The following is a 15,737-nucleotide window of genomic DNA, read 5'->3' as shown; positions in this document are numbered from 1 at the left end:
GCCTCTTAAAATTTTGCTCTTGTATTCCCGTAAGAGGCAATAAATCCGAGGTTAATTCCGCTTATACGAATAGGTAGCACATGCTCGGTCAGAGAGTGCGGTGTAGTAGCCTAACCGGCTGCTTATGTAATATTATAGCCAGGATTTTTTCACAGAGATTTTTAAATTAAAAGCAGAGGCGTTCTCTCTGTACATTGTACAGGAAGTTGAAATTCGAACATTAAATATTTAAACATTGTTCTAAAGTTATTTAAACAGATCTTTATTTTTTTAATAAAAATTTTTTTTTTCTGTGAAACTTTTTTCAAATATGACCACTTGAAAAATGTTCTCATAATGAAAATAACTTTTAGCACAAGTACTGTTAAATGCATGTTTTTTTTTAAAAAAAATTCAAATTGAAATTTAACATAGGACAGTGATTTTTATGGATTTTTCAATTTGGATAAAATTTTTAACCCAAACTTTTACAATAGCAAAATTATTTTTGAATATATGGGGAAAAATATATGAAAATTTACCATATTTTTGTATTCTTTTTTTAATATAATTTTGATTTTAACAAATTATGTCTAAAATTTTCACAAAGTAGGTACCTCTCATAAAAACATTGGTACATATCCTTTGGTATTTTAGTTCACCTACAAGGAAACACTTTGGAGAATGCTATTTGGAGAAACAATTCACTATCCAGGGAAAATTTCATAAAACTTCTCCCATTAGTGCCAGAAAACTGATTTGTTTGAAAAGATATTTGTCCTTAAATATCAATTATAATGTTTTACTGTTAATTTATTATTTTTTAAATAATAGTAAGAAAAACAGTTATATTTAACGAAAATATTTTTTTTATAGATGCCACGTCTTACTACTTGCTGGTGATTTATCTCCTCACCTTGAAGACTCTGTAACTATGAACAGCCGACTTGATCCAACTAATTCAACTTGGATGAAGGTTTATTTTAAATGTTCTTTTAATCACAATTTCTTATATTTTATTTATTTTATAACTGTTGTTGAACAGCGCACCCAATCTTTTGGGTTTACGACTACTCATGTTCAACTTTGTAGCCTTGTGATTTTGAACGCAATCCAGAAAACCTCCTGGATTAAGTATTGGGAAAAATTTTGCCTTCGTGGAGGACTTTTGATGGAACTAACCCTCATTTGCGTAACATGGAGAGGAAAACCTCTCTATGTTACCTGATGGCAAGAGGATACTACTGAGGATATTTTACATCAACAATGTTGTCAGTGAGTGTCAGATACGGAATTTGTATTGACCAGCCATTGCTGGGATTCAAAGCTAGTTTACCTCGCTCTATCCCCTGAGCCACATCGGCTCAATTTCTTATATTGTAATAAATTCCTTTTTTTCCTAAGTATAATTTTTTGAAAATCGATACGAATTCCACATCCGGCTTGCACCGACCACACAGCCGACGTTAAATATCCTCAGTGGTTGGCGGATCATGGGTTAGAGATACTTTCTTGTCAGGCTGACCGTGAGAGGTTCTCGGGATCTTCCTCTCCATTTAACGCAAATATGTGTTAGTTCCATCAACACGTTCTCCACAAAGGCAAAATGTCTCCCAATACTAAATCCAAGTGTTCTCTTGTCTTCTGGATAGGATTCAAAATTACAAGGCTATGTGGTTGAACATTAGTAATACTAAACCCAAAATTTGGGTCGGATGTTCAACAACGGTTATAAAATATAAAATAAAAAGTAGTAATATGCACTCTCTCTCTTTCAACTCTTTACAAGGCCCTGTAAAGTGTACTTCCCACCAACTTCTTTAATTTTGTTCAACAGAAAACTATTTTCCCTCCTATGATTTTACTGTTATCAACTGATAACTTAAGAATAAAAGAAAAAGGAAAATTCGATTAAGGGCTCTGTTTGCATAAATCTGGCTAACAGTAAATCTTTTATTGGGTCAGAAAGAGGAGCTATTTTCTCTTGTGTGTTAATATCCTTCAATTGATCATTTTTTGTCAAATTAATTGTAATTATAAACATCACATTTATATATTTAATTACTTAGAAGTGTAGAAATAGTAGTGTTTGGTTGCAGTATGTAAAATTTATAAAATATAACCCACCTACTCACTAAAAAGACGAAGAAAAAAAATAACGGTCTTATGAATCAACTGAATATTAAGTAATTAGTTAATTGAATTGCTTTCATAAATCATTCCATAAATTTTTTACCTGCAATTATTTGAAAAAAGGGACCCTATATTTGCAAGTAAAAAATCATATTTCAACCTCCATGTTTTCTTTCATACCAAGCCAGAAAAGGAGTACTTCATGGCAAGGCAAAGGCTATTGTGAACACTTGATTAAGTATAGAATTTTTTGTTATTTTTCGCTAAGAAAATTATAATTAAAAAATATAGAAGTACATTATACAACTTCACATACACAAAGCCCATTTTCTGACAACTTCAAGAAAGATTTTTAAAAATAATTTCTTCTTAAATAATAGTGATGTTCAACATCTGCAACAAAATTTAGTATAGGTTTTTTGGCATAATATCAACAATTCAAGGAAACTTTTTGATTAAAACTATGACTTACGAAAAATGTGTTTAATTGTGTTTAAGCATCATCTACATTGCTTCCTTTATAAAGGATTCCTTCCTTTATATGCTTTTTATTTTTTTGCCATGATACAGAAAAAAAAATGGAAGAAACTAAAATTGAACAATATATAATATAGAAGTGGCTTAAATTTAAACAAGCTAAATTTAATAGTAACCAGTAAGTTAAAAGTTTTTCACATATACTTTTTTTTTGTTGAAAAAAATACGATTTTGTTTTGTTTGTTTTATGCATTTGTTTTCATATAGTTAATTTAGTTTTATGTGAAATTTTAAGATCTTTATGTCATATGTTATGAATATGTTATAAAACTTAGTATACTATTTATGAGTGTGAATTCAATGTGCAGTTAGTAGTAGTGTATCTGTTAAGTATGTGATTTGTTTTATGAAATAGTATTAATTTTTAAAAATTAATTGTGATATTTGATAATTCTTTTAATAATTATGAAGCACTCATTTACATAAAATATTAAAAAACTACAATTATTTTTATTTCTTAAGAAAATTATTTAATTAATTTTGTTTTCCAATCTTCTCACTTATTTTAATGAACCTATTTTAGGCCCAGCATTGAAATTTTATAAAATGTGGTATTATTTTCATTGAAATATACTTGCAATACATTCATTAAGAATATATTTTATATGAGAAATAAAATGCTGCGTATAGGCACTATTCACCAAATTAATGAGCAAACCATTTAGTTGAACGCTTGTTTTTTTTATGAAATTTGTTTTATTATTTTTTTTATTTACTGACTTGCAACTTTAATCCATCATAAAAACATGTGACAGATCTCAAAAGGAATAATTATACATTTTCAAAAGATTTCATTTGCCAATAACCGTTTTAAGTTAAAAAAACTTTAATAGTTTAAAATTTCTCAACAGAATGTGTTCATTCAAATTCAATTAATAATAATTTATGGATGTCTTCAGAACACTTAAAAACAGCAGAAAAATAAAATTAGTGAGAAATATACGTCACAGTGTTGATAAAAAAATATTTATTGAAATGGTGCAAAATAATATTTATTGAAATGGTGCTTTTACGCACCTTTGGCCGAAAATGGGTTAGAATGCTAATTCGAATGCTAATTAATTAATTAATGCAGACGATATTTTAAGTTACGAAATTAGACCCAAAAACATACTTTATAGTTCCTGTGAAATCGAATTTTAAAAAAGGCAGCTATTTAAAATTCAAATTCTCACTATCAATTTTTCCGAGCATCAGTCGTAGATCTTATTAACCCTCGGCCACGGAGGCGTTGATCACTTAAATCACATTGACAGGCTTGCAAGGATTTGGGCTAATCAGATTCGAAAAATTTTCTGTGTAAGAACTTTGTTTCTTTACGTTAAAAGTAGTTGGCAGGTATCGCTACAAACTACTATTTTTTTGTGTCACACTATTCACTACACTACTTTTTTTTTTAAAAAAAGTAGCGCACTACAATACAAACTACATAAAAAAAGCAACTACAGTAGGTTTGCTACTTGTAGCGCATTACTTCTGATCACTGTGTCCATGGGTGCCGCTCTAAAAAAATTTCAATTTTGAACTTATTTTTTGACCAATTAATATGATCTAGCTTTGTTTACCGGAATTGTTAGAAATTTACAGTTCACTGACTCCAAAATGTATTAAAAATGTATATATATATCTTTCCATAATAATGGCACATATATTATATGAGTGATTTGATTATTCTTTTTTTATTTTATTAATTTATTTTTTCACAGCAAACAAAGTAAAAATAATAGTTAACCTTTTTGTACTAATCACTGGATAATAAACCATTAATTTTTTTCATGAAGCTATTCATGTATCTACTTTTTTTTGCTGCATTCTTTATTTCTTGTCCTATCTCTATAATTTTTTTTTTTAAATCTTAAATTTATTCAGCATTTCAAAATGTTAGGGGAAAATGAAAACTCATACAAATTTAGATACAACAATAGAGCGAATTTTGCTTAAGCAAGCATGCACTGGAGTTCAATCAATCAAATTCTTTCATTTGCAGTGCGACATCATTACTAGATCACTTAGCAAAAATTATGAAAAATGACAATGTTTTCATTAAAATGTTATATTTGTACAAAATTAAATAGAAAATGTTTGTATAAAAGTAACATTTTAAAGGAAAAAGGACATTTTAATTTAAAGAACAAATGAAAAAGAGATTAATTGATGAAATTTAGTCTCATGATTTTTTCTCAAGACTGATTTCAGTCCCCAGGACTGAAGATTGGCACCCATTCTTGTGTGTAACTCTTCTCTATCTTAATAAGGAGAAATAAAGCAATTTTTTTTTTTAGCTTTCAGGGTGTGGAATGGTGCTTGAGGAGGAACCAGCTAAGGTTAGCGAAGTTTTTAGATATTTCCTACAAGGACTTGGTTATGGTAAGATTTACCATTCTTTATTATTCAGTAGTTGGATAAACTACATTTTTTTGTTGTTAGCTGCCAGTTTGTCACAGGGTTGTTAGGTTTTTGACATGGTACAGTTTTACCTAGTTTTAACTATGGTTTTAACTGTCATGTCAAAAACTTGTTAAGGTATCCAAGCACCTTTGCCAACTTTAAAAAAAAAAAGAACGCAATAATTGAATTGTAGAACTGTATTGGTGACTGTACTGTTCTTTTTATTTTTTGATAGTAAAACATAGTAAATAATGCCATTATTTTAAACCTATCATTTTTTTAAAATTAAGTTATGAAACAAAATTCTGCCATTATGCTTATAATTACTGTGTCTTAAATAAGACGTGTAGCATTTTTGAAAAGTGCTTATTTTTGATTTATGTTTTACAAAAACCCTTAAAGGTGCTTTTTTTTTATTCGGGGTTAGTAAAAAGTGCTTAATTTTCTATCTTTTAAAAAGAGATTTTTTCTTTGCCGTGTTGACTGTTCTAAATTACAAAAAATGTATGATTTTCGTAATTTCCTCTGAATTATTTATCAGAAACTAGTTATTTTATTATAATAATGTAAAGTTTCTGAAAATGTTTCTAAATTTGATTGATTTTATGTTTATAAATTGAGAACTTTTTACGATAGAATGAAAGAATTTTTATTACTGCACAGATCCTAAGTCTGATTTTTTGGAAAGTGATTAAAATATTTTTTGAGTGCTTAAAAAGTATTTAAAAGGTACTTATTTTTTGTTGAAAATCTGGCTACGCAACCTGTTAAAAATAGACAAAAAATAAAGCTTTAAATTAGAGAAACTATTAGTTATCGCATTCTTATTGGCATAATATTAGAATTTTAAAAAAAGTACAGTTCTTATTACTCAAAAACTGTTCAAACTAACAAAACAAACAAATTACTCACTTAGGAAAATGATTTTAGTCTATCTTTGAAAGAATGTTATAAGAAAGGCACACGAAAAATTTCGAGACTTGAGGAGAAAAACTTTTTTATGAAAATCACAACCCAAAATTTGCAAAAATTCAAATCGTCAAAATATGTAAAGTAAAAACTTGTATTGAAAAACAACTTTAATGCAATAAATATGCATGTAAACCCAATCATTGATATTTCATTTATGCTATCCATGTTATAAAATTACGCTATCCAAATATGTTATCTATGTTATAAAAACATTATTTTCTTCTTTCTTACTTTATATTAACTCAAATAAAAATACATTTTTCAAATAAAAAAAAGGTGTTTTTATGAAAGAGATAATTATGTGAAATAAAAAATTAAAATATTTTTGTATCTCCAAATTTCGCTAATGCTCTTAAGTTTTTGCAATCAATGCACATCTTCTCTGTTATGCTAGATTTGTATGAAACACATTTCTTGTGTTTCATGCCTTGCTGTCCTATCACATAATCCAATCTAATGATCAGATTTTCAAGTGCTAACTGTTAGCATGTAATTTCAATTACTTCAGGAATTGACCTTAAATATTTTTTTTATTAATTTGTGCAGATGATTCTTAATCATAAATCATGTAAAAAAGCTTTTTTTTTTAACACTGAACATACCAACACTTAATATGTACCTATTTCTACCATAGCAGGTCAAATAACCGGACTTTATGTTTCTTGATTGAATGTTTGAAATATAGATGTTAAGAAGGAAATAAACTAAAAAAAAAAACGTATTGTAATTAAACAAAATTGCATATTGTCAATTTTTATGTATTACAAACACAAAGAGTAAGAAACTGATCCGATAACTTTATAAAGCAATAAATTGTTCTACTGGACATTCTCTACCAGATTGTGGTAGAAATAGGTATACGACAAGTATTATTCGAAATAAACAAAATATAAAAAAACATATATATATGTATTAATAATAGAATATTTACTGTATATAATTGTTCGAAAAAGTCATGAAGTCAAATGTGCAAAAAGGATAAGATTATAAGCTCATTTTCGATGCAAAAGTTCTTAAATGGTCATTTGACCAGTTATGGTATGTTTAGTGTTAAAGGAACATGTTTTCTTTATGATTTGTATTCTTGACTTTCAAAATATTTAGAGTGGATGCAATATTGAAAATATGATCCCTATAGTTCAGTCAAGAGACCAGACAAAACTGTATCCCTTATTGTTAATTTCAAGTTTTGTGTATTTCCTTATATTTACAAACTAATTTAGGAAAATAATTTATTAGTTTTTTTTGCATTTATTTGTAATACTCAAAACACCGAAGATAATTTCACAGAAAAAATAATTTTAATCATTTGCTTATTTAATAAGGATAATTTTTTTATTTATTACTATTATTATTATTTTATTTTATTAGATTTTAACTTTACACTGCTTTATACTTTGTAGCTTTAAATTACACTGAACTAAACTCAATGGCGCGACAGCCCATAGTGGGCCAAGGCCTTCTGTGCCCATCTTAGTTTTCTTGACCTTTTGCTCTGGGGTGCAAGAAAAGATGTTCCGGTCAGGTGGTCAACTGACCGGAGAAAATCATAAACTCATGAGAAATGATTGAATAGTTCTTTAGTTTTTGAGAATTAAAATTTTAAAATATTACTTTTTGAACTTGAATTGTTCAGAAATGTTTTGTATTATTTCAAACAAAGTTTGAGTTTTGTCACTTAGAATGAAATTGTTTAAAGTAGTATAAAAAATTTGTATAACACACTATGCAACAGCATATAAAATTAATATTAATGATTAAAAACTACTTTTCTTTTGTATTTTTTTTCTTTAAAAAAATTAGAGGTTTATAATATTGTACTAAATAATTTTGATTTGTGCTTAAACAGTTCCTGATATTTTGAAAAGTTAACACTAAGGGGTTCAAACTTTACACCTTTATCCTGATATATATCCTATTTTTCTCAGGTCTTTATTATTCAAAAATTTACAAGAATTACCCCATATTTTGAAGATAGAAAATCTGTCATAAAAAAAGATATATATATATATTAAAAATTATTCTTGAAAATTTTCCCCCTTCATATAAATTCACTTTAAATTTGCACCTCGCTTTATAGATTTTGTTTCATGTTTTGTTCTGTTTTTTCTTTACATTTTATTTTCTGTTTTTACATGATATATACTACTTAATGTATTCTATTCTATTTTATTTCAAAAATTTTTTTTTTTTTTTTAGTTCACCTCACACTATTGTATTGATATATTTTGCTTTGGCTATATTGATACAATACTAAAAATCACTCCTTCTTGCGGATGTAATCGCAGGGGTCTGTCTAGGTTTTTATGAGAGGTAACAATTTTGTGAAAATTTAGACATAATTTGTGATAATTAAAAATTATTTCATTAAATCAACTCGAAAATGTGGATTTATAGTTTCTTACGGGATACAAAAATAAAATTTTAAGAGAAAGTTTTTTGTGAAACTACCCTTTTTCCTAAAGTTAAATTTGTGAAGGTACCTCTAAACGATAGTAAATTTGGCCTGTACAGACCCCTGAATCTTATGAGCTGATGAAAAGATTATATATTTTTTTTCCGGATTTTTATTAATATATTTTTTTGGTGGATTTTTATTAATTTTTTTATTTTTAATTATTCTTTTTTCTTCTCTTTTTTCATTATTCTGTAATTTTATTTTGAACTTATTTTATGAGTTTTATATACTTGCAACTTAAGCCCAGTAAATAAAACTTATTGTTCTTAATTTTCTTTGTTTTTTTCTTCTTGTCCTTTCTGTATTTATTATTGTGCTCTCTCTCTCTATCTCTGTTTTTATATATATATATATATATATATATNAGGACTCAAGCACTTAAAAAGAGATTATATATATATACAGAGCATTATATTTCTGTTGCCTATGCATTCTGATATTTGCATATATATATTATTAAATTCCTTAAACTGGGTAAGTTTAACAAAACAGTAAGTAAGTTAACAAATAAGTAACAGTAAGTTAACAAAATCCCTATTGAAATGGAATATTTGCACAGTTGCGTGCTTGAATAGTTAAATAAGTATTACAAATACACAATGAAGCAAGCATCATTTATAAAAATCAGTTTAAAACTTTTTTGTTGTTGTTTTTCTTAAATGTTGAGTTTAGTTTTATTCAGAACTACTTTTTTAAATTAATTAAAAAAATCTTTTAATTATCTTTGATGAATTATATGCCTATTAATATTCAAAATTATGACTGAGCATAATAAATAACATTTCAAATTCATTTAATGTCAATTATAACTCTAAAATATTCCAGACCTTTTAAAGATATAAGTTTAATTAAGTTTTTGTATTTTGATGTCCAACATGTCCTTAAAATTCCCTGTATGTCAAATATTTAATGTATGCAAGAATTATTATGAAATTGATATTATTTCATTAACTCCTTCATATTGGCAGCTATGTATTTACACATACAGTCGAACCACGTTAGCGTGAAATCAAAGGGACTAACATAATTATTTCATGTTTACCGAATTTTGTTTCATTCGATACATCATGAAAACAATTTTTGCTTATTATTCGTACATGTTATGTACTACATTAATGTATGCAAACAATATTATTATGAACCGAACAAATTAAAATAAGCTTATAAGTTTTAACTACTTTGTTAAACTACTTTATTTATTTGTCCATGTGCTACTTCTAACTAAGGAAGAGAATAGAATGAATGATTGGGATTTTATTTACACGCTTATTATCTGTGCCTCTCATGTTAACCAATAATCCAACATGTGTTTCGTGTAAAGCAATATTTCACGTTAAGCTGTTTCGGGTTAATGATATTCGACTGTATATATATATTATATCAGTGTAATTCAATGAAAATTTATATTCGGTATATTTTTGCCAAAAATTTGAAATCTGTTTCTTAATTTCAGCACTGAATCAGTATCGGCGCAAATCTTCAGCTGCTTCATCTCTCAGTTGCGAAGGTAATATTACGAACGCCTGTTGAAAAATTTCCTTCATTTGTAAGTCTTCAGCTATTTTAATAGTCAAAAATAGTTAAGTAGTAGCTTAGTGTAGAATTTATGTAAATGACCTCAATTTTAAATGCATTTTTATCACTTAAGAAATCTACAAAATAATAATATGTGGACAAGTGTCAAGTTATGTAACATATTTAGAAATTGTTTTTGTAATGATGAGGAAAGTCAAAGAGAGTTTTAGCATAGATGATAAAGAAAGTATCTTGTCATATGACTAGCTCAAAGTAAATATTATTTTTGTCTTAAATTAGTATTATGTTTAACTTCTTAAATCCAGGTAGCTCGTACCTAAAACCTAAAAAAAAACCTTAAAAAGAAAAGAAAAAACACATTTTAACTCCTAAAAAAGAAAAAGATGTATCTAAATTAAATCTAAACTTGTAGAAGTTTAAACTTGTCTAGTCTAAACTTGTTGTGTGTCTTCTGAGCCGGGCTCGGTGAGATTATTGCACTCACATGTGCAACTCTACTGCTTTTTGCAAGATATTCTCAATTTCAGGCTTCATTTTCCACCCTCTCATATCGAACCGACAAATCTCTCCATCATTTTATAATGGCTAATATAATCGAGAAAAGAGTTCTTTGTCAGAAATTTAAAAATATTTTTTGAGAGCGTAAAAAGTTCTTAAAAGGTTCTTAATTTTTGTTGAAAGATTTATCTACGTACTCTGCTCTAAAAACCTTAAAAAAAAAAACAAGAAACGTTCCAACTCCTAAAGATTTAGCTACGTACTCTGCTCTAAAAACCTAAAAAAAAAAAATCAAAAAACAAGAAGCATTCCAACTCCTGAAGAGAAAAAATTGATATTTAAAATGTAAACTTGTTGAAATTTTCACGCCACATTACTATCATATCAAACCATACGATTTAAAACTATAAGGAGATCCTTAGCAATAACTGAAAAAAATAATGAATTCAAGTTTTTAGTGAAATTGTTTCAAATTCAATGTGCATTAGAGTAACTTCTGAAATGGGCAGTGGTATTAAAAGTCCAGAGTTTAAAAGTTGGTAAAAATTACTACCAAATCCGCTCATCTGCGTGATTAGGTAATCGAATCTGCAACACAAAATTCGTGTATTGTAATAATTTTTTTCCCACTGCCCACCCATGTATTAACATTTCATTTATCAGGTATCAAAAGTGCAGATGTGTTAATCACTCTTTCAGGAGGCACTATGTTAAATGGGCCAATGTTACCCTCATAATTAAAAGGGCAGATAACAGGGCCTCCGGGCACAAAAATGTTTTGGGCCCTTATAACATGTTATACTATTTAAAATGAAAAAAATTTTTCTCTCGCATAAAGTATAGCATTTTTAAGATATGATATAATTTTAGCAAATTTGAACACATTTTTATTGCCCCAAAAGCTCCATGAACATAAAATAACAGGGATCTGTCCAGGCCGAATTTACTACCGTTTAGCGGTACCTTCACGAATTCAACTTTAGGAAAAACGGTAGTTTCACAAATTCAATTTTAGAAAAACGGTAGTTTCACAAATCATTTTTTCTTAAAATTTCATTTTTGTACCCCTTAAGAAGCGATAAATACATATTTTTGTGTTGATTTTTAAATATAATTTTTAATTTTTCACAAATTATGTCTAAATTTTCACGAAATAGGTACCTCTCAGAAAAACCTAGACAGACCCCTGAATAAGGCATTTTTAAACTGCATAATTTTAAAAAAAATTAGAGATGCTAGCCAGTTGAAATCCTCAAGTAATAAAAAAATTTTCAAATCCTAGAAGCTAATTAAAATAAATAAAATAAAATACACACTTTTTACACTAGAATATATTTATTTTAAAATATATATAACACAATGTTGTTTATTCTTAGTTTTTTAAATACAATTTATAAAAAGTAAGATTCTCAAGTGTCCCCTGAGGGCTTGGGGCCACTGCCCTGGTGTGCCCATGCGGAAGAACAAGCCATGCCTTCTGACATGAGGTCAGTTCACTGACCACCATTAGAATGTTAAGTGATGATATTATACCCGTTAAAAGTATCAAGTTTTTAAGACATGCAAGAATTAGTTGTTATAATTGACAATAAAGGAATCAAGAAGACTATATGGATTGAATAAACAGGACTCAAGCACTTAAAAAGAGATTACTGAATGGGCTGATTAAATGAATAGAAATTATTTGTAATAAAATATTGTAAACCACATAGGAATTCATAAAATAACTAGACCAATAAATGATGGAAAAGCCACCCAGTTTTTTGAAGTTATGACTTCAGCTCTATTTCTTTATGTGAGATATCTAATAACTCCTCTTGTAAAGACATGGTTTCCAGTAGAACACCAAAGTCAAGCATCACTGGCTGCGATCAGTAAGCGGATAGGTGACCTCTTTGATCAGCCTGCGTAAGAACCGGGGGTGCACAGTATCAGTCCTCCCTAAACTGTTTTACCGTAAAGTGTTCGACTTTGCATGCAGGTGGTCGGGCTACCAAAGCAGGGAAGCCACCTCTTCTGCAGAGAATCAAAATTGTGATGGCATGTTTTCGGATCATCCTCAAAGATGTTTCCCAGACCGTCGCCAATGGCCCATTGTGCAGCTCTAGTGCGACGTACATAAAATACCTACCTAAGAACCCCTCCATAAATGATGTCCCACTTGAAAGAAAGGGAAGGGGATAGTGACAAAGGAAAGGGAGCACTGATAAGTGTGACATCATATATTTTGATTAAAATTAACTCATTTAAAATCCTACGATTATGTATATTTATGCCAATAGTTTATAAGGTAGAGAACCATTTATCCGATATCCAGAAGAATTTTGCTTGATTTTCCGGCTATTTTGAAGTATAACGATTATTAAAAAACTCGGAAATTTGACTCATCCTTGAAGTTGAGTAGAGGGAAAAGGGGAAATTTCAATTTTTCCCTTGACCTTGAAGATTATTAGACCCAGAGAGGGCAGGGAAGAAACAAATGTTTTATTTTCTCCTGTTTGTTGGTTGTTTTTCTGACAAGCTGCCATCAATCAAACTTAAAAGAAGTGGCATGCTGATTTCGTTTTCTCTTTGATTTACGAGGGGGTGAGGAAAATACATTGCACACGCAATGTATTTTTTTTTTAATGAGGAAAATACATTGCACACGCATGTCAATGAATGTCCCAGTTAAGGAAATAAGTTTTAAATCCAATTCAATTACTCAGTTTTTGTTATCCTTGATTTATTATGATGAATTGTTTTATTATTTCAGATAATGCATTATTTATTTGAACAAAGCGTTTTTTAATCACAAGTTATATTCATTTATTTGACATCGATTAACAAAACAATATATATTTTTTGAATAAATTCTGATTTTTTGAAATGAGGTATCATTAGCAAGTTTTTCTTGATGTGGAATCGCATCTGCTTTCGTTAAAAATAGTCTTTTTGTGAAAAATAAAATAAAAGGAGAAGATTGTTTATTAATTTAACCATATAATTATTTGTTAATAAAAGCAGACGATTATTTTATGAAGCAGATTGCAGTTTTCTTTTTCTAATTTTGATTCTGTTTTTCTGATTCCACTGTGTTTGACTTTTCTTTTTAAGATAAATTTTGTACTCAATAAATTAATTCTTTTTATTCATAAGTTTTATCAAAATTTTTTTTTTTTTAAAATTCCATTGATCTCATAATATCCTGCCTTGTTCCTGGTTTTAATATTTATGTTAGTGCCTTTATAAAATATTGTTTCCGTTTGATAATTTTCAAGTGTTGTTTTTATTTAGATTAATAAGTTTTCCTTTTATTGCCCCCCCATATAATTAGGTATAATATATTGCATTTTTAAATTATTGGTTTTGTTTTATATTAGTTAATTTGGGGATTTTAATTATTATCAAAAAATAAATATGCAAATTTTGTATTTTTTAAACTTGTTTTTCTTGTCTAAACTTGCAAATGATTTTATCCTTTTAAATGTTATTATTCTACCATTTTTTTTTGTTCAAAGTTCAGGAGATCTTATCATTTTTTTTCTTATTTTAAAAATTGTTTAACTTTTACCTTGTAATTTGGGTTTGATAAAACATCGATTAACGGCACTTTTGGCCAATCCAGAAAACCAGGAAATTCAGACATCCGGGATAGCGATGGTCCTGAGTATCCCATTTAATTGGTTCTCTACTGTATATTTTTCTTTAAATTAAGTACACATTTAATCTTTATGGTTGTTATGTTCACAAATGCCATCAAAACACATAGTTAAAAGTTTAAAAATAAAACATAAAATATGATCTATAACGTTTCTTTTATTTATAAACTGCTAGCATATGTTTACGTAATGTATCATGGCAGGTGAGATGAAGTTCTTTCCAAAGAAGAGGAACTGTGTCAAAAATATTGTGTCGTCATTTAATTACAGCTCCAAAAAGTTAGAATTTAAATCCCTGAGCAATCATGATTTTTGAGGTTAAATATAAAACAAAAGTGAGGTTTGTGATATAAAACAAAATTTTCTTCAAAAAGTTTAGTTTAAAAACTTAAAGTTTAAAAAAAATTTAAGTTTCAATGAAATAAATCAGTTAATAAATGTAATACTAAATCAGTATTTTTGTATTACTGTTAATTATTTCTAGGAGATGAACCTATGTCATTTTTGTTGTTGTGGCTCTTACACCTATTACTGCATTCACCCATTTAGAAAATCAAATATAGTTTTTGAAGGAAAAGGAATGATCACCCTTAAAATTAAATTTCCTCTTAAAAAATGATCATTCTGCAGTGTTGAGGGAAAATTTCTTTTGAGGTAATGCTTACCTTTGTTTTAAAACCTAGTATCAACAACGGAGAACCAAATTTTATGAAAATTGTTCTTAGTTGCCTAACAACAGAAAATAACTATTCGGACAAATGTGCATGTATTTAGATATTTTTGATTATGCATCTCAATAAAAATTTTCAATTGTGCATGTTGATAAAGATGAAAATTTTGTTATTTATTTGTTTTGGTGTATTTCTTAACTGTGCAATGCTAAAATGTTTAAGAGGCAAACTATTTTTTTTGTCATGTCATTTTATTATGCAACTTTTGATTCAATTCAAATCATGCATTTCTCTAAGTTCTACTTTTATTTGAAATGCTGTTTATCATGAATGCTTAAGATTAAAGATATCTTTATTATCTGTTATCAATATTCTTGGTTAGTTTCTTTTATAAAAAATTGCTTCTTATATTTCTGCCTGCTCCACTCTGCAGCACCCATGATTGCTTTTCATTCATAGTTCTTTTTTCCTTAAAAGCCAATATTCTTTTTATAAAAAAAAATTATAAAGCTTCTCGGTATCCAACTGGAACATTGGCCATTCAGGACATTATGAATCAAGAATTTTAAAACGTGAAAATTCTGAAACATTTGCGTATGTAAACCATAAAGCAAATTTTCAAACAATAGCAAGTATTAAGAGGGATATTTTTATTATTGTATCTAAAAACAAACAAAAAATATTTTAAAGATTACACATTTTTCTATTAGTTCAGTCCTTAAATATTTGAAAAAGATACTTAGAGTGCATAGCGTTTTTGAAAAGTGCTTAAAGGCACTAATTTTTGATTTAAATTTTCTAAAAGCCCTTAAAGGTGCTTTTTTTATTCAGTGTTTGTAAAAAGAGCTCAATTTTCTATGTGTTTAAAAAGAGATTTTTTTTTGCCTTGTCGATTGTCATTCAAAATTACAAAAAATGCATGAT

General features: G+C 28.0%; 1 protein-coding gene across 4 annotated transcripts in view; it reads left to right on the top strand.

Annotated features, from left to right (window-relative positions):
* The window catches only part of LOC107452355 (misexpression suppressor of KSR 2), a 42,382-nt gene that overhangs the window by 22,605 nt on the left and 4,040 nt on the right, over positions 1-15,737 (top strand). For 3 of the 4 annotated variants that reach the window (XM_043049411.2, XM_043049414.2, XM_043049413.2), the window contains exons 10-12: positions 856-955; positions 4,932-5,016; positions 9,921-9,974. In XM_043049411.2, the coding sequence (XP_042905345.1) occupies positions 856-955; positions 4,932-5,016; positions 9,921-9,974 (239 nt within the window). Of the gene's footprint in view, positions 1-855; positions 956-4,931; positions 5,017-9,920; positions 10,014-15,737 lie in introns of all 4 variants that reach the window. The other variant, XM_043049415.2, reaches the window with a different exon arrangement.

Source organism: Parasteatoda tepidariorum, chromosome 7, assembly GCF_043381705.1.
Source record: "Parasteatoda tepidariorum isolate YZ-2023 chromosome 7, CAS_Ptep_4.0, whole genome shotgun sequence".
NCBI classification, from domain to species: Eukaryota; Metazoa; Arthropoda; class Arachnida; order Araneae; family Theridiidae; genus Parasteatoda; species Parasteatoda tepidariorum.
Note: the sequence above shows the minus strand (reverse complement) of the source record. Positions and strands in the feature narration are given on the sequence as shown.